Source organism: Trichechus manatus, unplaced genomic scaffold, assembly GCF_000243295.1.
Source record: "Trichechus manatus latirostris isolate Lorelei unplaced genomic scaffold, TriManLat1.0 scaffold00033, whole genome shotgun sequence".
Lineage (NCBI taxonomy): Eukaryota > Metazoa > Chordata > Mammalia > Sirenia > Trichechidae > Trichechus > Trichechus manatus.
Genome location: NW_004443969.1, coordinates 9,186,876 through 9,209,112, shown reverse-complemented (window position 1 = coordinate 9,209,112; position 22,237 = coordinate 9,186,876). Strand labels below are relative to the sequence as shown.

The following is a 22,237-nucleotide window of genomic DNA, read 5'->3' as shown; positions in this document are numbered from 1 at the left end:
GAGAATGAAGAGAACAGGATACAAGGAAAAGATTAGTCCAAAGGACTAATGGAGCACAGCTATCAAGACCTCCACCAGACTGGGTCCAGTACAGCTAGATGGTGCCCGGCTCCCACCACTGACTGCTCTGACCAGGATCACAACAGAGGGTTCTGGACAGAGCTGGAGAAGAATGTAGAACAAAATTCTAACACATACAAGAAAGACCAGATTTACTGGCCTAAAGCAAACTGGAGAAACCCCGAGAGTATGGCCCCCAGACACCCTTATAGCTCAGTGGTGAAGTCACTTCCAAGGTTCACCGTTCAGCCGGGGATTGGACAGCCCCATAAAACCAAATGGGACTAATGAGGCACAGCAGTCCAGGGACAAGGGCTAGAAAGCAGAAGGGGACAGGAAAGCTGGTGATAGGGAACCCAAGGCTGAGTAAGAAGAGTGTTGATGTGTAGTGAGGTTGTTAACCATTGTCACAGGGCAACATGTGTACTGTTTATGAGAAACTATTTTGTTCTGTAAACCTTCATCTAAAGTGAGAATAGCAGCACAATTGGAAGACCGTAGTCAATGTCAATGAACTGTGCATGCAGATATTTTTGAAGTGGTGTATCTTTGGCTATGTATATTTTCAAAGAAAAAAAAGGTCGAGAAGGGAGAGGGTTGACATGTCCTGGGGTTGTTAACCAATGTCATAAAACAATATGTGTACTACTGTTTCATGAGAAACTATTTGTTCTGTAAACCTTCACCTGAAGTACAATTAAAAACATAATAAAAATTAAAAAAAAAAAAGGATCAGTGGTTGCAAGGGGTAGGGGGAATGATTAGGTGGAACACAGAATTTTTACAGCAGTGAAACTATTCTGATACTGAAATGGTGGACACATGACATTCTGCGTACAACACAAAGAATGAACTGTAATGTAAACTATGGACTTTAGTTAATAATAATGTATCAACATTGACTCATCAAATATAACAAATGTACCACATGAATGCAAGATGTCAATAATAGGAGAAACATTTGCAGGTGTGAAAGAGTTATATGGGAACGTTTTGTACTTTCTGCACAATTTTTCTATAAACCTAAATCTGCAAAGAGACACAGCCAACGATAAGTGAAGAACTAGACCCAATGTAACAGGCTAATACTCAGGGAAGAGACACAGCCAGGTAGATTCAAGAAGAGATAAAGATATATCGACACAAATAACCACAAAAACCCAAACCCGCTGTCATCGAGTTGATTCTGACTGACGGTGACCGCATGTATTATGGAGTAGAACAGCTCCATAGGGTTTTTGTGGTTGTAAACTTTACAGAAGTAGACCACCATGCCTTTCTTTCTGCGGCACGATGGATGGGTTCAAAATGTCATTAGGTTAGTAGTAGTGCACAAACCATCTGCACCACTCGTAAGTCTTCTTTACAGGAAAAAGTACCCTTAACGCCACGTACGGCACTCAGCTCTAATGGAACTCGGGCTTACCTTATCAGTCAAACCTTACATTCCTTTCTGAGCCAGCTTGGCTTGCAATTTAAGTCCTAGTGTTTTCTGTCTGATCTGACCTCTTTATCTGTGTATATGAATTTCTCATCTGTTTGGATACATATCACATATATATACACCTGCCAAGGATTTTTAATTAATCCACTTGCACATACCTGAAGTTCATTACAATACTTTTAAAACGTAAAAGCAGACTGTATGGATTCACTCCTTGCTTTTAAGAATAGAAACTACTATCTACTGAGTGCCTACGAAGCCAAGTAATTAATGCATAAGTATTTATGTACGTACGTATGGGAATATATACAATCTCATAAAACTGTGATATAATACCACCCCCTTTTATAGATGAGAAAAAGGTTCAGAGATTAAAAAACTTGTCCAAGGTTACCATATCAGTAAGCGATGAAGCTAGAATTTGACCCAGCATGGTCCTGCTCTTTCCATTAGAGGTTAAGGGGAAAAAAAAGTATGCGTGTGTGGGTGTATACATACATACATACATATATATGCCTTAATCTCTAGTGGAAAGAACCATATGAGCAGAAAGAACAATCAGTGAATCAGAACCTAAGGAGATGGTTAGATAAGTGCCAATTAAGTGAGTCAGAAATGGATTCATGCAGAAAAGTGGTTCCCAGTTAGCTTTTAAGGGGTACAGTAAGGAAGAACAAACAAGGCTCTGAGGCTGGAAATTGGATGGCATATTTAACGAACAAATACCCCAATTTAACTGAAGTTTCCTATAGAGAAGTGAAGAAAAATAAGAGATCTGACCACAGAGGCCTAGGAATATGACTCCTAAGAGTTTAGACGTCACTCCAGAGGCAGCAGAGAGCCACTGAAGGCTTCTGTGCCGGCCTGTGACATAATGGCAACATCCGTTTAGGAGGATTCCTCTGCATACACTGGAAAGGAGAGAGAATAAATGGGAAAGAGAAGGTAGAGAGGGCAGAAGTAGGAGAAGGCTAGCAAAAAAGGCAGTAAGAAAGGACTACAGCCCAGTGATCATACTGGGGAGGCTCTAAGGCAGATGTGAGTGCACAGAAGCTATGGTTTCCTCTTGCTACCACACAGAGACTTGTAGTCTCCATGATACACTGTCCCAAAAGTTCATGTTCAAGTAAGCTTTTGGATATGTATTCCACCAAAACCAAACACATTTACTTTAGAAATAATAAATAAATGTATACAAAATAAAACGTAAAACAACAGGTTTTATTTAACTTTCTTGAGTCATGGGCTCCTTTGAGTATCTGATGAAAGCTATGGATCATCTCCCAAGAAAATTATGCATATTCACATTCAAAATTAAGCATGCATACATCTTAAAGCAGAGTCCTTGGGTGGCACAAAAGGTTAAGTGCTCAACTACTAGCTGAAAAGTTGGCAGTTCAAACCCACCCAGAGGCGCCTCAGAAGACAGGTCTGCTTCCAAAAGGACATAGCCTTGAAAACCCTATGGAGCACTTCTAATCTGCACACATGGGGTCGCCATGAATTGCAATCAACTCGGCAGCAACTAACAACAACACAACTTAAAAGGACCTAAGACCCTCAGTTAAGAACTCTGATTATATGGTGAAGTTCCTCTGTGCACAAAAACCTATTTATTCTTTAAAGTGGTGGAACACTGTAATGGTTAATTTTATGTGTCAATTTGGCTAGGCTATGATTCCCAGTGGTTTGGCCACTGGACTGGTTGCTGTTCCACAGTGTAATGTAACGCAATTAATGTTAATGTAATGTAATATAATGTTATATAATGACCTTCCACGATGTGATCTGATGATGTGATTAACCAGTTAGTTGTGTGATGTGATCAACTAATCAGCTGAAAGGGGCATGCCCAAGGGGGTATGGTGACTCTCTCTCTCTCTTACCTATAGATTTTTGACTTGCCAGCCCGACAGTCCCATGAGTCAGCAGACGTCTCCAGCCTACTGCCTGAGCTAAGGATTTGGAACTTGTCAGTCCCCACAACTTCATGAACCATTTCCTTGAAGTAAATACCTCTCTCTCCTTCTCCATCATCCGTCCATCCATCCATCTGTCCATCTATCTCACTGGTTCTGTTTCCTTACTAAACCTTAAGATAAACTCTAATTCTAATAATATGCTAAAAACCTAACTTCCATTATAATTTTCCTACACAACTGAGTTCAGAAATCTGGCTGGGAATTAACCTCCTGAACAGCTCCAAGTCACTGGTTATGCCTTTGATGGAGGGAGGAGTAGAGAGAACACTGACAGCTGAGAGCTGAATAAAATGACTGTGCAGCAAAGGGGTAAAAGACTTAACTTGAAGGTGACGGAAGGTAGTGGGGAAAGGTTGTCTTGGAAGTGGGGGAACAATTCCTGATATGTAGTAGGCACTCTACGAATGAATGAATGAATGAATAAAACAAATGAACAAAAGGAAGTGGCTGAAAAAGACATACCCCAGAAGTAGGAAGAAAAATTTAATAAGGCTTTTTTTGTGTGCTACTCTGGAAATGTAAGTATTTTAAATATTTCCCTCCTATGGAAAAATGCAATAGAAATTCTCTACAACCATTTTTACAAGTGAATTTTCAAAACTAACTCATCCATAAAACTTGCTGATTATAGTATATATAAAATTCAGTAGAATAATGATTAGTAAATCAAAGGAGAAAAATGTACCAGACCATCTAGAAAAAACTTTCTACCATTACTAAAATTATTTTAAAGTTGCACTATCACTGTATTTTAACAAAAACCCCAGGCAATTAAATATGAGCCTTGTACACAGTACAGTAAAACCTGCAAAAGCCGGGACCTGCGTAAGGCGGAAACTTGTCAGAGAAGGAAAACGCAAATATTTTCCACTAATAGTGTGTTGACAGAAAATTGGTAAGACTGCGCCCTGTCAAAGGCAGAAAACTTGCAAGACCCGGAAAAACAAGGCAGTCCCACCGAGTTCATGTTCTCACAGGTTTCACTGTATATTTTATTTATGGTAAAATGGTGAACATGACAAATTCAAGGGGTTATTCACATATTCTGGGGAGTTAACTGATCAGCAAACATTTTAAGCACTTACAATGTATTAGGCAATGTGTCATGTGTATGTAATAAATGAATTAGCAAATGAACTACTACTAATGGTACTGGGTCATAACCTCTGTTTGTATGCTACAGGAGAAAAAAGTTTAAAAGTCATAGTAATAGAGATTCAATTGGCAAAAATCCTCCATAAATGACTATGGCTTTGTTAATTTATTGTTTGCTAAAAATATGTCACATTTGTTATAATAAAATGTGAACTACAGCAAACTAAGTATTAAGATATAAGTGAATGAAATTCAGTGTTAATTTATAAACAGCTCACATAGCATATCTGTTCTTTAGAGTTATGTCATAGAGAATTTTATTATATAAAATAATGTCTAAAACAAGTGAATGAAGTCCCTGGGTGGCACAAATGGTTAAGTGCTCAACTGCTAGCTAAAAGGTTGGTGGTTCCAACCCACTCAGAGGCACCTTGAAAGAAAGGCCTGGCAATCTGCTTCCAAAAGAACACAGCCTCGAAAACCCTATGGAGCAGTTCTACTCTGTGCATGGGGAGTCGCCCTGAGTTGGAAAAGACTCAACGGCAATTAAGAACAAGAACAAAATAAGTGAGTAAATGGCTTTGGCTAGCACTTTTTGTTTGTTTAGAAATATTTTAATTCTACTTGCTTTAATGGCACCTGTCCTATAATAAATTTAAGTTCAAAGTCAAATTCATAATGACTATTGAAAATGTTACTTATCACACTGAAAGAATAATGTGTTGCAAGCAAAAAATCTCTTAAAATATACGAAAGAAAATAAGAACTAGGAGATAAAAGAACTAAAAACATCTACAAATACCTCTCATGTACTCCAGATTAAACCTGAGCTACTTCAGTCAGAACACATTATATAAAGTTTTTTTTCACGAACAGCCAGGTGCTCTAGGGAAACAATGAATTGCTTTCATTGCAAAAATGTGTTAGGTAATTTTATTTGTTTAATATTCCACTCCACTTAAGCAAATACAATTTTGTGAATACTTTATGAGAAAGAGGTAATTAAAATTAAGATAAATAAATAATAGTAACAATGGCTAAAACTAATTGAGACAGCCCAGTGCCACAAAGCAAGTAAGCAGTAGAACTAGAATTCTAACACAAGCAGTAGGACTTTAGGGCCCACACTCTTCACCACAAAAGCAGCCCTGGCGGCACAGTGGTTAAGCGCATGGCTGCTAACTGAAAAGGCTGGCAATTCAAACCCACCTGGGAAAAGATGTGGCAGTCTGCTTCTGTAAAGATTACAGCCTTGGGAACCCTATGGAGCAGTTCTACTCTGTCCTATAGGGGTGCTACGAGTCGGAATTGACTCGAAGGCAACAGGTTGGGTTTTACTCTTCACCACTATGCTATGCTGCCTCTCAATGTTATCTCCTGTCATTTTATCTTACAATAATAAAAACTGTAACAAAAAACTCCAAAAACTTCCAATTGGTAACAATAGGAAATACAATAAAATACTGAAATTTTTTACTTCTGCACAGTATCTGAAGTTGCTGTGGTCACTATAAAAAAAAACAAAACAGACTATAAACCTTTTCTTAAACAGTCCTAGTCCTAAAAAAGTTGTAGGCAGCTCAATATGGCTTTCATTTTTATTTACTTCATTTCAGAAACACTGCATTCTCATCAGTCCGTAGTTTCCAAAAATTTCAGCTTAAAAATCTCCACTTCCTCACCATCAACAACCCATTGCCACAGAGTCAATTCCGACTCATAGTGACCCCATAAGACAGAGCAGAACTGCCCCATAGGGTTTCCAAGCCTGTAATCTTTACAGAAGCAGACTGTCACCACATCTTTCCCCCGCGGAGTGGCTGGTGGGTTCAAACTGCTGAAGCCGAGTGCTTAACCACTGTGCCACCAGGGTTCTTCTCCTCACCACAATATCCATAAAACACTTAAAATGTTCTATGAGAATGTAAATAAAGTGATCTAAATTTCTTATAATGCTAATATCAGTCCCAAGTTTGCCTTGTTATTCTAACTTAGTTCGGAAAGTTTTTCAAACTAGTGAAAACCTATAATTCAAAGTTATTTTAAATTTGCCATATGAACTTTAAGTAATAAAAGTAGCAGTAAATGTCATTCCGATCTATGGAGAGGGTATGAAAAATCTGAACTCATTTCAATACCATTGTGGTCATTATTTTTCTATTAACATTCTGAAGTTAATGATTCTTCATCCATAAATTTTTCAGTGGGATAAGAGTCAGTAACACGGACCAAACAGGTGTATTTCAAGACCATGACATAACCAAACTTAACATCTCATAGAGTACTTTTAATTTTTGCTAGTTACATGGACCATATACAAGCTTAAAAGGAATTTAAAAGGTCATTTACTTAATTCCCCTGCCTTCAAGCTGAATCATACCCATACCACTCTAGATTTTCATCTATTTTATTAAGCCTCAAGACAGTAAAATTGCAAAATATGCCTTAGCAACCTATTCTAATACTCACTCTGAGTAAAATAGAAACACGGGTTTTGAAGGCAAGCAAGATCTACATTTAATTCTGCTTATTCCACCTACTGGTAGAATGGTATTGAGCAAATAACTAAAATCACACAAAGCCTCATTTCTTGTCTACAAAACACAGGTTACTGTCTCATTACTGAAATTTGCCTAAGGATTAAATAGGTTAATAGGCGGAGTCCCTATTGAAGTGCATGGTACCATAGCTGATGCTCAGTAATTGCCATTTATTCCCCTCTTAAAATCATTTCCCAGCACTTCAAGCTTCTGGTAACGGCAAAGGAGCTTGGTCAGATTAACCCTCCCACAAATAAAAAGTACAAAATCTGGATGAAAACACAATTTTTCAAGGCTCTGGAAAGCAACCAAATGCAGACAGAAACTAGAAAGGATGTCCACGAAAGAGAGGAAGTGTATCTGATGAGAATGTTTGTAGCTTTTTGTCTAAGGCAAGAGTTCTCAAACTTTTTGGTCTCAGGATCCTATCATACTCTTAAAAATTACTAACGACTCCATATTAGAAATTAAAAAGAAAAAATATATAACATTTATTAATTCACTAAAATGATAAGAAACTTATTACATGTTAAAATAAAGCTCTGATGATATTTTCCAAAACAAACAATTAGAATTTTTTTAAATTTTTGCAACTCTCTTTAATGTGTTTTGATTGAAATACATGAAGAAAATCTGGCCTCACGCAGATAATATTGTTAGAAGGGAGAGCCCTGATGACCCTTCAAAAGGTCTCAGGGATCCACAGGGGCCCTCAAATAGCACATTGAGAAATGCTGATCTAAGGCAATCTCTAATCTATGCACAGCTCAGGGCAGCAAAGAGATGCAGCTTCAACTGTCAGAGGACAGAGTTCAAGGCTGGCAAGGCAGTTCTAAAGTTAAGGTGTAAATTCTGTAAAGGAAGAATACAACAGTGGGTAAGCTCCAAACTTTGCACATAAACTCTGCCCCAAACTTGGCTACCTGGTGAATCATACACGTGCAGGTGATTCTCCTGGGTACTGTGACAAAGCAGGAGCTGAAATAAGACTTCAACTGCTGCCCACCAATGAGAAGTAGTAAGAGAATGGAGCTTTAATCCAGCCAAGTTAATTGCTTGCTAGAACAAAAACCAGTACTCCTCAGAGGAACACAACAGAATCCAGTCTCTGCATTTCATTCAAAATGTAAACATAAAATTAAAAATCACTGGATACACACAGACATGCCATAAACAAAAAACCCAGAAAAAGTATGTGACCTATACTAGAAAGAATACAGTCAATAGAAACCAACCCAAAAAAAGACTTAAGTGTTTCAATTTGAAGACAAGACCTTTAGACCAATTATAATATGCTCAAGAACAAAAAGAAATATTCTCAAAACAAATTTAGGGATGAGGAATCTCGGAGAATAGGAAATTATAAAAAAGAGCCAAATAAATATTCTAGACCTAAAAATTTAATAACTGAATGGAAAAAATACACCAAGTACTTAATAGCAAATTGGAAACTGAAGAGTAAATGAACTCAAAGATAAATCAATAGAAATTATCCAATCTGAAGAACAGAGAGAAAAAAAGAGTAAGGAGAACAGAGCCTCAGAGATCTGTGAGACAGTATTAAGAGGTCTAAAGGTGTAAGTATAAGTGAAGTCACAAAACGAGTAGAAAATGTGGTGGAAAAAATATTTGAAGAAATAATGGCCCAAAATGTCCCCAACTTGGTGAAAAAAACAATAAACTTATATATATAAGATTAACAAATCCCAAGCAGGAAAAATACAAAGAAAACACACCTACATATCATAGTTAGATGACTTAAATACAAAGAGAAAGAAAAAAATCTTGAAAGTAGCTAGAGAGAAAAAAGCAAAGTGGAGAAAAAAATATGAATGACATCTGACTTCTCATCAGAAATTATGAAGAACAGAAGACAATGGGACTACATCTTTAAAGAGTGGAAAGAAAAATAACTGTCAAGTCAGATATCTTCAGCAAAACTATCCTTCGAATACAAAGATAAAAATATTTTCAAGTACACAAAAACAGTTTATAGCCAGCCAACCTGCACTACAAGAATTATTAAGGGAACTCTTCTAGCTGAAGAGAAATGGCAACTCAGATCTACTGAAACAAATGAAGAGCACCAAAAGTGATAAATATGTGGGTAAATAAATAGGACTACAGACACATATCTTTTCTTCTATTATCTTTATTTCTAAGAAATATATACGACTGTTTAAATTATAAATTGCAACTATACTGTTGGGTTTAAAGGTACAGAATAAAATAAAATAGCACTAAAGATGGGGAAGGAATGATAATAAATAGAAATACACTGTTGTAAAATCCATATATTTTACCTGAAGTAATTCAACATTAAATCTAAGTTAAAGGTGCACTTTGTAACCTGTAGGGTAATCATCAAAAATAAAGATTAAAAAAAAAAAAAAGACTTTAGCTAAAAAGGTAATGGGGAATTAAAACATTAATACTAAAAATTTATTAGATGAACACAAAAAAGGCAGGAAATAAAGCACAGAGAAACATGGGGACAAAAACATAGAAAACAAATAGCAAAATGGTACACCTTACTACAATCATGTCAATAATTAAATTAAAAATCAATGTACTCAACAAAAAAAAATCTCATGGGATTTGATTTATTGGTTTAGAGGTTTAGGGTCATAGTCTCATGGGACACCCCAGTTAATTGGCCTAAAATCATGTTTCATGTTTCCGTTCTACCTCCTAGTTCACTACGTAGTGCGTGGGGTCTTAAAAGCTTGCATTTGGCCACCCAAGGTACAACAATTGGTCTCTATTCACCTGGAACAACAGAGGAAGGAGTCAGGAATAGGAGAGGGAAATGGAATATGTGGATGACTGCCTCCACAAACAATTGCCTCCTTTACCATGAGACCAGAAGAAATGGATGGTGCTCAGCTACTATTACTGAATGTTTTGATCAAAGACTACAGAAGAATTCTGATCAAAAGGGAGGAAACACGAAACAGAATTTCAGTTCTCATGGAATCCAGACTTTCTGGAGCTAGTTAGGCTAGATGAACCCCTGAGACTACTGCCCTGAAACCCTGAACCAAAAATATCCCCCAAAACTTTTTTTAAACCCAACAGTCTAGCTTAACTAGTAAAGAATTTCCATCATGAGCATTGTGCTCTTTTAAAAAACTTACTATATGGAATCAAATTAACAGCAACTCGAAAGTTAGACAGGAAGCTTAGGGGGAAACAAGTTTATGTCAACAGGGAAAGAACATACTGGAAAAGGGGGGGTGAGAATGGCTGCACAATTTGAAGAATGTAATCCACGTCACTATATTGTACATGGAGAAATTGTTGAATTAGTGTATATTTTACTATGTATATTTTCAACAATAATTTAAAAAAATCAATATACTTAACTTTTAGAAAAAAGCATAGGGGTAAAAACGTCATGATCTTGGATTTGGTAATGGTTTCTTAGATATGACACCAAAAGCACAAGCAACGAAAGAAAAATTGGATAAACTGGACTTCATCAAAATTAAAAACTTTTGTGCTTCAAAGTACACTATCAAGAAAAGTCAAAAAACAATTCACTGAATGGGAGAAAATACCTGCAAATTATGTATCTGATATGGAACTTGTATCTAGAATATATAAAGAACTCTTACAGCTCAATAATAAAAGGAAAATAACCCAATTAAAAGATTGACAAAGGATCTGAACAGATACTTCTCCAAAGAAGATATACAAATAGCTAGTAAGCACATGAAAAGATGCTCAATATCATTAGTCATCCGGGAAATGCAACTGAAAACCACAATGAGATACTATTTCATACCCACTAGAATGGCTATAATAAAAAAGACAGATAATAACAAGTGTTGAGAAGGATGTGGTGAAATTAAAACCCTCATAAACTGCTGATGGAAATGTAAAATGGTATAGCCACTTTGGAAAACAGTCTGGTAGGTCCTCAAAAGGTTAAACATACAGTTACAATTTGACTCAGAAATTCCACTCCAGTACCCAAGAGAAATGAAACCATATGTCCATGTAAAAACTTGTATATAAACATTCAGAGCAGCATTATTAGTAACAGCCAAAGAATAAAAATGACCTAAATATTAACTACCTGATAAACGGGTAAATTAAATGTGGTATCCATTCAAAAGAGTATTATTTGGCAGTTAAAAGGAATGATGTGCACATACGTACTACATGGATGGCCCCTGAAAACATTACGCTAAGTGAAAGAAGTCAGTTATAAAAGGTCACATAGTATATGATTCCATTTAAATGAAATGTCCAGAATAGGAGAAACTATAAACACAGAAAGTAGGTTAGTAGTTGCCTAGGGAAAGGGAGAGGGAGCAGAAATAGGAAGGGAGGGGGGTCATGGAGCATTGGGGGAGTGATAGCTAAAGGGTACAGGATTTCTATTTTTGGAGTGATGAAAATAGGTTGTGGTGATGGCTGTACAACCCTGTCAATATACTAAAAACCACTGAACCGTACTCTTTAAATTGGTGAATGTTGTGGTATATGAATTATATCTCCATGAAGCTGGTATCTAAATAAATAAATAAATGTACTTAACACTCCAAACAAAAGATAGATTGTCAGACTAGGTACAAAAGCAAGAACCATGCTATCTATAAGACACGCACTATAAACACAAAAATACAAACAGGTTGCAAGTAAAAAGATGAATAAAGATATGCCACAAAGAGTAACCAAAAGAAACTGGAGTAGCTATATATACTATCAGACAATGAGACTTCGTTATCCCCTGCTGCTGTAACAGAAATACCACAAGTGGATGGCTTTATCAAACAGAAGTTTATTTTCTCAGTCTAGAAGGCTAGAAGTCTGAATTCAGGGCACCAGCTCCAGGGGAAGGCTTTCTCTGTCGGCTCTGGCGGAAGGTCCTTGTCATCAATCTTCCTCTGGTCGAGGAGCTTCCCATTGCAGGAACCTCAGGCCCAAAGGATGCACTCTGCTCCTGGCACTGCTTTCTTGGTGGCATGAGGTCCCCCATCTCTCTGCTCACTTCTCTCTTTTATATCTCAAAAGAGAGTCACTTAAGACACAATGTAACCTTCTAGATTGAGTCCTGCCTCATTAACATAACTGTCACTAATCCTACCTTATTAACACCATAGAGAAAGGATTTACAACACATAGGAAAATCACAACAGACGACAAAATGGTGGACAATCACAGAATACTGGGAATCATGGCCTAGTCAAGTTGACAGATATTTTTGGTGGACACATTCAATCCATGACAGACTTCAAGACCAGAAATACTACTAAAGACAGAAAATGATACTTCTATAATGATAAAAGAGTCAACACATCAGGAATACATAAAAATCATAAATGTATATGCACTCAACAGAGCCCAAAAATAGAAGAAGTAAAAACTGACAGAACTGAACGAGAAATAAACAAATTTACAATTGGAGATTTTAATATACCTTCCTCAACTGATAGAAGTAGGAAAAAAAAAAATCATAAAGATACAGAAAATAAGAACACAATCACCCACCTTAACCTAATTTACATTTACAAAACACTACACCCAACATTGAGAATGCATAGTCTTTTCAAGTGCACATAGAATGTTCACCAAGATAAAAACCATTCTAGGGCATAAAACAAGTTAAAAAGACTAAAATTTTATAAAGTATGTTCTCTAATCACAGTAAAATTAAATTATAAATCAGTAATAGATATTTAGAAAAGCTCCAAATATTTGGAAATTAAATAACATACTTTTACCCAAAGGTCAATGAAGAAACCACAAAATTATCAAAATTCATGTAATGGAACTAAAGCAGGATTTATATAGCTTTAAATGCTCACATTAGAAAATGGCTTAAAAATTGGTGATCTAACTTCTACTTTAAGAAACTAAAAAATGAGCAAATTAAACCCAAAGATGTAGGAAAAGGAAAATTATAAAGAATAGAAATCAATAAAAACAGATTTCAAAAGCCAAAAGTTTGTTTTTGAACTGATTACCAAAATTGATAAACTGTTCAGCAAGACTGAAAGAAAAAAATAATAAAGAACACAAACTACCAACATAATTATAGAATGAAAGAGGCATATCCCCTACACACTGAAGACATCAAAAGAATAATGAAATATATAAACAACTTTATGGAAACAAATGACATTTAGGTGAAATGGACAAATTCCTTGAGAAACAAAACAAAACTGATAAGGCAAAACACAAAATGGATAGTCAGATAATCTATTGAGGAAATGGAATTTGTTACCAGAAACCTACCCACAAAGCAAATCCCAAGCCCTGATGGTTTCAGTACTGAATTCTAGCAAGCATTTGAGGAAGAAACAATACCAGTCTTACACAGTCTTTCAGAAAACAGAGGAGAAACAAACACTTCCAAACTTATTTTGAGGCCACCATAACCCTGATACCAAAACCTAACAAAGACATTATAAGCAAATTATAGAACAATCTCTCTCATGAACAGAAGCAAAAATCTTTAACAAAATATTAGCAAACAGAATTCAGCTGTGTATAAGAACAACAATACATCATGACCAAGCAGAATTAATCCCAGGAATACAAGGTTGGTTTAACATTTAAAAACCAACCAACATAATTCATCATATTCACAGAATAAAAAAGAAAAAACGTATGATTTTCTCATAAGATGCAAAATAAGATTTGACGATTAAATACTCATTTATGATTAAAGAAAACAAAAACAAAAACACTTTCAGCAAACTAAGAACAGAAAAGAATTTCCTCACTCTGATAAACGGTATCCACAGAAAACTGAACATTTAATATTGAAACACTGAACAACCCCCCCACCCCAAGACTGGAAAAGCAAAGGCGTTCACTCTCAGCACATCTATTCAACATTTTACTGAGGAACATGGTTAGTACAAGAATAAGAAAGACAAAAAAATTGAAAGAAGTAAAACTGTTTCTATGTGTAGATGTGATTATTAATGTAGAAAATGCAAAAGAATCAACAAAAAAAGGCTATCAATAATGAGTAAATTTAGTAAGCTCTCAGGATACAAAGTCAATACATAAAATTTTATCATATTTCTGTGTATTAGCAGAGAACAATTAGAAATAAAATTTTAAAACAATTCCATTTACAATTATATCATACAACATAAAATATCTAGTAGTAAACGTACAAATGTCATACAAGACTTCTACGATGAAAACTACAAAACGTTGCTGAGAGAAATTAAAGATAACCTAAGGAATTGGAGAGGTATACCACGTTCATGATGGAAGTTTCGAGACTGTTAAAATCTCACTTCTCCCCAGAGTAATCTATAAATTCAATACAATTACTATCATAATCCAGCATGGTCATAATCCTTTTTACAGAAATTGATAAATTTATTCTAAATTTCATATGGAAACACGGGACCTAGAGTAGACAAAACAATCTTGGTCAAATAACAAAAGCTAGAGGATTTATAATAACTGTTATACTAACTGACTTCAGGATGTACTACAAAGCTATACAGTGGCTCTCAATTTGGGGCAATTTTGTCCCCCAGGGTACTGCCACATCTTTCTCCTGCAGAACGGCTATGAGTCTGAACCGCAGACGTTTTGGTTAGCAGCCAAGCACTTATCCACTGCATCACCAGGGCTCCTTAACAACCGCAGTAGGGAGAAAAAAGTTAAAGACAGCTAACACTTCTTTAGCTCCTACTACACGAGCAAGGTTAAGCACTCACCTGCTAACCAAAAGGTTGGTGGTTGGAACACAGACCTGGCGATGTACTCCTGTAAAGATTTCAGCCAAGAAAACCTTATGGAGCACAGTTCTACTCTGTCACATTGACTCAGTGACAACCAACAACACGTGCCTGGCAGTATGCTACCTACTTTAAATACATTTTTTTTTCTTGTTGGCTGCTGTTGAGTTGGCCCCCCAACTCATGGTGACCCCATGTGTTACACTACCCAACTGAAATCTCAAAATAGAATTTAGCATCTAAAATTTTAATCTCATTTATTACTTCTCTACTTCGCTAGAATTTACTTTCTATGGCAACAAGGATCTTATTTTGTTTACTATTTCTCACACGTGGCACACAGAAGATAGCACTTGGTACTTAGTAAATACTTCTAAATCAAAGAATTAAGGAACAGAATATCAGAGCTCAGAAGTACCCTGTAGAGCTTTCTTTTTGGTAGAGCAAATTAATTCCCGCTATAGCTATATCCAGCTTATTTTACCTTAAAATTTTGCTAGCATCCATAGCAATTACTGTTATGTAATTATCTCAAGAAGTGGAATAGAAGGATGTTTGAGAACTTCACACTTTCCCTTTATTCAAAAATGAAAATATAAAAATATTTTAAAATAGTAAAATCAATTTGCTCGCATATTTTAACAAATCTTTAAACGATGTGTGATTTTTGTATGTCGTGTTACTTTTTCTGCTCATATTCATATGGATAAAAAAGAAAAACCTAAAGCTTTTTGGATAGTCTCAAATTCGGTTAACATCACCATAAAGCTGAAAAACCCTAAGAAGCAAATATTGAGAATTGAGAGTTCCTTACAGAGGGGTAAACTGCAGAGCTAGTAATAGACTTGTAATAAAAACAATGATCAATTTTACTTCAAAGAAATGTATCTAACAAACTAAGCATCTACATAAGTTTAAGATCAAAATGTTAAGACCAAGATATTTCCTCATTAGGTAAGCAAAATACCCAGCCCAAGAAGTTGGTAATTGCAGTATTTTTCTGACAACTAAAAAAACTTTGAAAAAAGACTTTCTAAGATTCTAAGGGAGAAGGCTAGAGAGAAGTAAACGTTCAGAGAAGCAGAGAAATGAAATCACTCACAAAGAATGACATATAAACTTTATTATTTAAAAAACATTTCACAAATGTCTTACATATACTGTCTGCATAGATTCAAGTCCAAGTACTTCCAGATACCATTTGGTAATATTTACAGATTATACATAACTTAAAAAACGTTTAATTCAGATGTGCCAACTGTAGCAAAGGGCTTAAAAATAGAGGTTTCAAAGTCAATACTCATTCAGAGACATCAGTAAATAGATCTGACCTTTTCAAGTGGCTTTCCCAAAGAGTTTCCAATCAGTTTCCAGTCATTCAAGACTTCTTCAACTTTTGAAATAAACCTAGGAGGGGGAAAAAGCTTTCTAATTATGTAACACAACACATCTTTTCCTACTGTTATACAATTTCTTATAAAAGGAATTATTTTATTTAAACATTTTGATCAGAGAAGGCTCAGTAAGTTTAGCACTGTTAGCCAACTTATGGATGTGGAATAAAAGCAGAAACAATCTTCTTCAGTCCAAGAACTCTCAGATTTTTGACTTAAGTCTATTGCTTATCTAACATTCTGCCTTCTATAAAATATAAACTGAGTATAAATAAAATCTCTCTGAGATTAAAATTAATACAATAAATTTGGCAAAAAAGTAAAAACTGACAGTCTAAAATGATACTGTTAAAGATAATTATGAAACCAATAAACCTCCCACCCTCAAAATAATTGACCTACTCAAATGAACTTTTCCATTAAATATATTTAGGAACTCCCTGATGTCCTCTCTCTTCCAAAAAAAGAAATAAATAAAATTATTTGGGAACTTTGCTCATTCAAAATAAATAAATAAATAAAATTATTTGGGAACTTTGCTCATTAAAATAAAATAAATTCAAATATTAAAATAAAACAAGCTTTAAGGGACTGCTGACAAGTAGATTTGTCAGCGATAATGAACAATAACAAACATTTAAGAACTATTCACTAATCCCTAAATCTAATAATCAAGCTGACCTATTAAAGAGAACTGAATTTTGACTAGTACCATGCTCAACATCAACAAAAGAAAACTGCCAAATCTCAGTGGTAGTGGTAAATACATACTATAAAACACTTCGAGACTTGTTATTACTCTAAGAAGCTGACTTCTTACATAAGATAACAAGTATGATGCGATCTAATAACAACACTGCTTTACTAAAACACCTAGGTAGTACTGATAGAATATTTGAAAATTATATTCAAAGGCATTAGATTTTTCCTTCAGTGACATTATAAATTAATATCTACATTTCTGCAGTAAAATAGTAATGACAGTAATGATAAATTAGAGTTTATGATTCAATTGAACCTTCTAATTAATTCCTCATTAAAATTAAAGGTGGTATTAATACACCAATTCACTTTTTTGGGGGGCTCAATCAAATGCAATTATCAGTGTTGAAATTGGGTGCCCTAGAAACAAGTTAACATGTTTAGAAAAGAGAAATAAAAATTTTAAAATATATAGTATGTGAGCAAAAATTTGCACGTGAAATGTACACTGCATTTATAAAGGTTTAAAAACTAGAAGCTACTTTAATGTTAGAAATGCAGCAAAGAGTTGTAAATTAAAGGTATATCCATTCAATGAATTATATGCCCCCATTAAAAACCGTATTTTGAACAATATTCTACAATGAGGTATTACTACTATAATAATTTAAAATAATATAGCTTTCACATTAAAAGAATATCTTTAAATACATAGTATGAATTCTAACAGTACTAGCTAAAAGAGAAAATTTGAACTGTATTCTGTAAGTATGGAAATTTGATGAAAAATTTAATAACTTTTCCCCTAAAAGCTCTCCAGATCTTAGTTGAAGGGTCATTTCCTCTAACTTCTTATTCTGTATTAGGTTCCTCTGTTATATGCTCTTATAAGATCCAGTTTCTTTCCCTTCCAAGCTGTTGTTTCAATTTGTAATTAGACTCATTTGTATCATTATTTGGTTCATGTCTGTCTCTTCCACTGGACTGTACACATAGGAGCAAGAACCATCTCTGTTTTTACTAACCAGCACATCCCTAGCATCCTGATTGTGCTCGACACATAGGCATTCAATAAATATTTCAGTGTGTAAATAATAAAGAGTTATGGACCTTAAACCAAAAATATCCCCTGAAGTCTTCTTTAAACCAAACAATAGGTCAGCTTAATTAGTAAAGAATGAGTGCCTTGAGCACTGTGCTCTTTTAAAGATCTACACGGAATCAAATCAACAATAGCAACTCAAAAGGTTAGATAGGAAGCTTAGGGGGCAGTGAGTGAGTTTATATTAATGGAGGAGGAACAATCCAGGGGGAAAAAAGAGGATGAGAACGGCTGCACAACTTGAAGAATGTAATTAATGTCACTGAATTGTATGTGTAGAAATTGCCGAATTGGTGTATGTTCTGCTATATATATTTTAACAAAAAATAAGTTAATATTATTTTTTAAATGTATCTTCTGGCTTTTATTATTGAAGCTCCAGGGCTCAGGTGGGGCAGTCAGGCTCACTGACAGCCATGCCTTCCCATAGGAAGACCTAAGATCATCATGAGCATAAATGATAGAAATTGAGAATTCAGAAAATGGTGGCAACAGCGTTTGGACCAAAGCACCGGCCCAATAGAAAATTTGCAGAGAAAATAGCTTTGAATTTGTACGTGTAAGAGGCTTCCTAAATGTGAAAACTTTGTTAAAGTATGTCGCACAACACGAAAAAAAAAAAAAAGCTGTGGACTTTTACTTAGTTCTCTTAGTAAACTGTCGTATGGCTCATGACATATTGATGAGAACTTTCATTCAAACATAAAGTTCAAGGTAAGAGACCCCACAGTCTTAACATTTTTTCTCGTGAACTGTAAAACATTAGTTTCACTCTAAAAATAAGAGTATAAAAGTCAAAAAAACAGATTTCTGACTTTGTGACAGTTCTGGTAACTGTGTAAACAATAATTTCTGTATGAGGAGCTAAAGGATTTAATATTCTACTTCAGAATAATTTAAATATTTAGCTAAAGGAAAGTGACCATTTTCCATTAAATACCCTGATATTTCCTGCATCACCAACCTCCAAGACTCCAGTTACCTTCTTCTGACTACCTTCAAGACACTGAGGTATTATTTCAAACTTAACAGTCTAAAATGAACTCTCTTTGCCACTTACTTATCTTCATTCTTTCAGGCAAGAAACTGCAGCTCCATGTTTGATTCTTCCCACTCTTTCATCCAGCTTATCTATTTAAAGTTTCTTTGAAATGTCTTATAATCCTTTTACCCTCCCTTTCTCTCCAGTCCCCAAATCACCATCATAAATACGGGCCAAAGTAAGTTACCTGCCTTCATGTTACCTCGTCTCCTTATATATCACTTAAAAGAAAAAAAAATCCCAACCCTATAGGAAAGGCTAGAACTGCCCCTCAGGGTTTCCAAGGAGCAGCTGGTGGATTCAAACTGCAGACCTTTTGGTTAGCAGTCAAGCTCCATCACTTAGCCACTCTAAAATCTACCGTGGGCCTCACAGTATCATCCACAGCAGTGGTTCTTTGTAAGGGAGGCCTCCTGACAGCATCAGGGAACTTGTTAGAAATGCAAATTTTTGGGTCCCACCTCAAAACTAGTGATTCAGATGCTCTGAGGGTGGGGCTTAGCAATGCGTGATTCTTATGTACACTAAAGTCTGAGACTCACTGGCCTAAAGCCCCAAATCTAGATTCCTTTTACTTAGCTCTGGAGGCTGCCCATAACCTAGTCCCATCATCCTTATTAACCTGATTTCTTATTTACCTTCAACTGATAAGTCTTCACTCCAGTAAAGGCTTTTTTTTTTTTTAAATTATGCTTTAGATGAAGGTTTACACAGCAAACTAGTTTCTCATTAAATAATTAATATACATATTGTTTTGTGACATTGGTTACCAACCCCAGGATGTGTCAACATTCTCCACTTCTCAACTTTGGGTTACCCATTACCAGCTTTCCTGTCCCCTCCTGCCTTCTCGTCCTTGCCCCTACGGGCTCTCTGCTCATGTCACTCCCTTCTCATGTCTAACCAACCACTTTCCATTTTCAAGGCCTAGTTCATTTCCTAGCTTTTCTATGAAAATATCTCCAACAACTGTAATTTATACAATCTCATCCTTATTTAGACTTCTACTATTTTTATAATTAGTATCACTTGGCTTACAACTTAGTTATTTGCTGATAAGTTTTTTCACCTTTAAACATACGGATCAAATTGTGTTTTCCCCCCTTAATGTAGTTCTGGCACAGTACGTGCTCAACAAAGCCTTGCCAGTGTGGCTATGTCTTACTGAGTTTTCTTTTTTGGTGCGAGTGGGGTACTAAGGATCTTTTATATTTTCCTATGCCATCTAATGACATGACGTCCACAAATTTCCTCTCCCATATCAGAAAGATTATAAAGTGTTTCCACAAGCTAAATACAAACTTCCAGATCCAGAAAACCAAAGGGTTTCTGTGACACCAAACAGGAAAGTTTCTCCACCTAAGACATCACTTCCCCTACAAACCCAGCTTGCAATTAATTTCAGTGATACAAGTTTCACCCAGACATCTGTTTAATGGAGTTTGATAGGCAGAGGAAGCCTGTGAACTTAGCTACTGAAATATAACAACTTGAAATAAAGCATTCCAAAGCCATATGCGGTTTTTGTTTGTTTTGTTTTTTTTTTTAAGTCATTTTAAAAGATGGAGATGGTAGGAGTGTGGCAGATGGGCAATCACCAATACTCTAAAGAAAGGCCTCCTCCTGAAAAGGCTATACCAATGTAAACGGGGACAAAAAGCAGCTGCGAAGTTTACTGCTTACGCTGAAGCTAACAAAATAAATTTTAAAAAGAGATGGAACAGGAACGAAGGAGTAGCCTTGGAAATTGTTTTTGCGGGTGGACAACAACCAGAGTTTCAAAGGTCTAAGGAAAGAGAGAAACAGGTCTGAGAATAGAGAAAATAAAACTTTTTCTGAGAGCCCGAATGTCACGGGTTTGTCTGACGGGGGCGGAACGGGGCTTGTCAGAAGCAAGACACGGAAGAGGTTTGTAGATGGCTAGAAAAGGGAAGGAGCTGAGAACCAAGGGCTACAAGCATCTTACTTTTCCAGAATTGTCATCACATGTGGAGTATCTACACTGGGGAAGCAGCTGGGGGACGCTAGGGCCCAGAGTGCTGGTGCCAGTAATGTGACTCACTCACCTTTCCCATTCCGAGGCAGTGGTGAAGTCCGTGATCTCAAATACCTCGGACTCGGGCTGCGGAAAGGGGAAACACAGAAAGAAAGAGATTCAGCCCGGGGGCGCTGAGTCGGAGGAGACGAACATGCATAGAGGTAGAGGTACGGATATGCAGAGAGCAAACATCTCACCTCACTGTCGGCCGCCATCTTGAGGAGCGACGGGAGGATGCTAGGGCTGCCGGGAAGGAGAGCGGAAGAGCAAGGGGAGGGGTAGGGCGGGGAAAGGCTGGCTCGGGGGCGGGGCCTCCGCGTAGACCCGCCAGTTATTAAGTCATGGTTGCGAAAGTTGTGTTAGGTTGAGGATACAAGGTTAAATAAAATAAATAAAAATACTCCTCTTCGTTTTGCCAGTCAGGAAGAACTTTAGTTGGCCCTCAACTCCCCCTCGTCTAGCTGGTTTAATACAATTTGACATTTTCCTGTAGAGAAATGAATTGGGGCTGGGAATAGAAGGGAGGTAGGACAAGACCCTAGACTCTTGTCGGGCAAGACTGTATTCAAAAACCTACCACGTTGGGTTTGTTTTCATTCAACGCCTACTTATTGATTGCAAGGCAATGAGCTAAGTGCCCTAATACCACGCCATCCACACTCATGCTCAAAGAATTTACACAGTTTGATCTTGAAATAGAATGATCATACTACTCATCTAGTTACTGGGAAGAGCAAACACACGTCAGTGAGCGCTTCAATTTTTAAGCCATTGAGGAACAGAGGGGTCGCCAGTAACAGTTAATAATTGTATCTCATCCATACCGAAATATTTACGGATGAAATGGTACCATGCCAGGGGTTTGCTTCAAAATAATGGGAGAGAGGAAGTGAGTGGGGTTAGGAATGAAGCAAAATTAGCTATGAGTGGATAATTGCTTTTGCCCAGTGATGGGTACATGGGTATTTATTATACGGAGCCCTGGTGGCACAGTAGTTAAACGTTCAACTGCTAACCAAAAGGTCGGCAGTTCGAATCCACCAGCTGCTCCTTGGAAACCATATGGGGCGGTTCTGCTCTGTCCTGTAGGGTCGCTATGAGTCAGAATCGACTCCACGGC

The 22,237-nt window shown here is 36.4% G+C and overlaps 1 protein-coding gene across 1 annotated transcript in view; it reads right to left on the bottom strand.

Moving 5' to 3' along the window:
• RAB3GAP1 (RAB3 GTPase activating protein catalytic subunit 1) overlaps positions 1 to 21,368 on the bottom strand; it is a 95,617-nt gene extending 74,249 nt beyond the window's left edge. Inside the window, exons 1-3 of the mRNA XM_004375087.2 lie at positions 21,315 to 21,368; positions 21,146 to 21,201; positions 16,171 to 16,246 (exon numbers count right to left, since the gene is read on the bottom strand). Coding sequence (XP_004375144.1) covers positions 16,171 to 16,246; positions 21,146 to 21,201; positions 21,315 to 21,332 — 150 coding nt within the window. The 5' untranslated portion in view covers positions 21,333 to 21,368. The remainder of the gene's footprint in view (positions 1 to 16,170; positions 16,247 to 21,145; positions 21,202 to 21,314) is intronic.
• Positions 21,369 to 22,237: the final 869 nt, after the last annotated feature.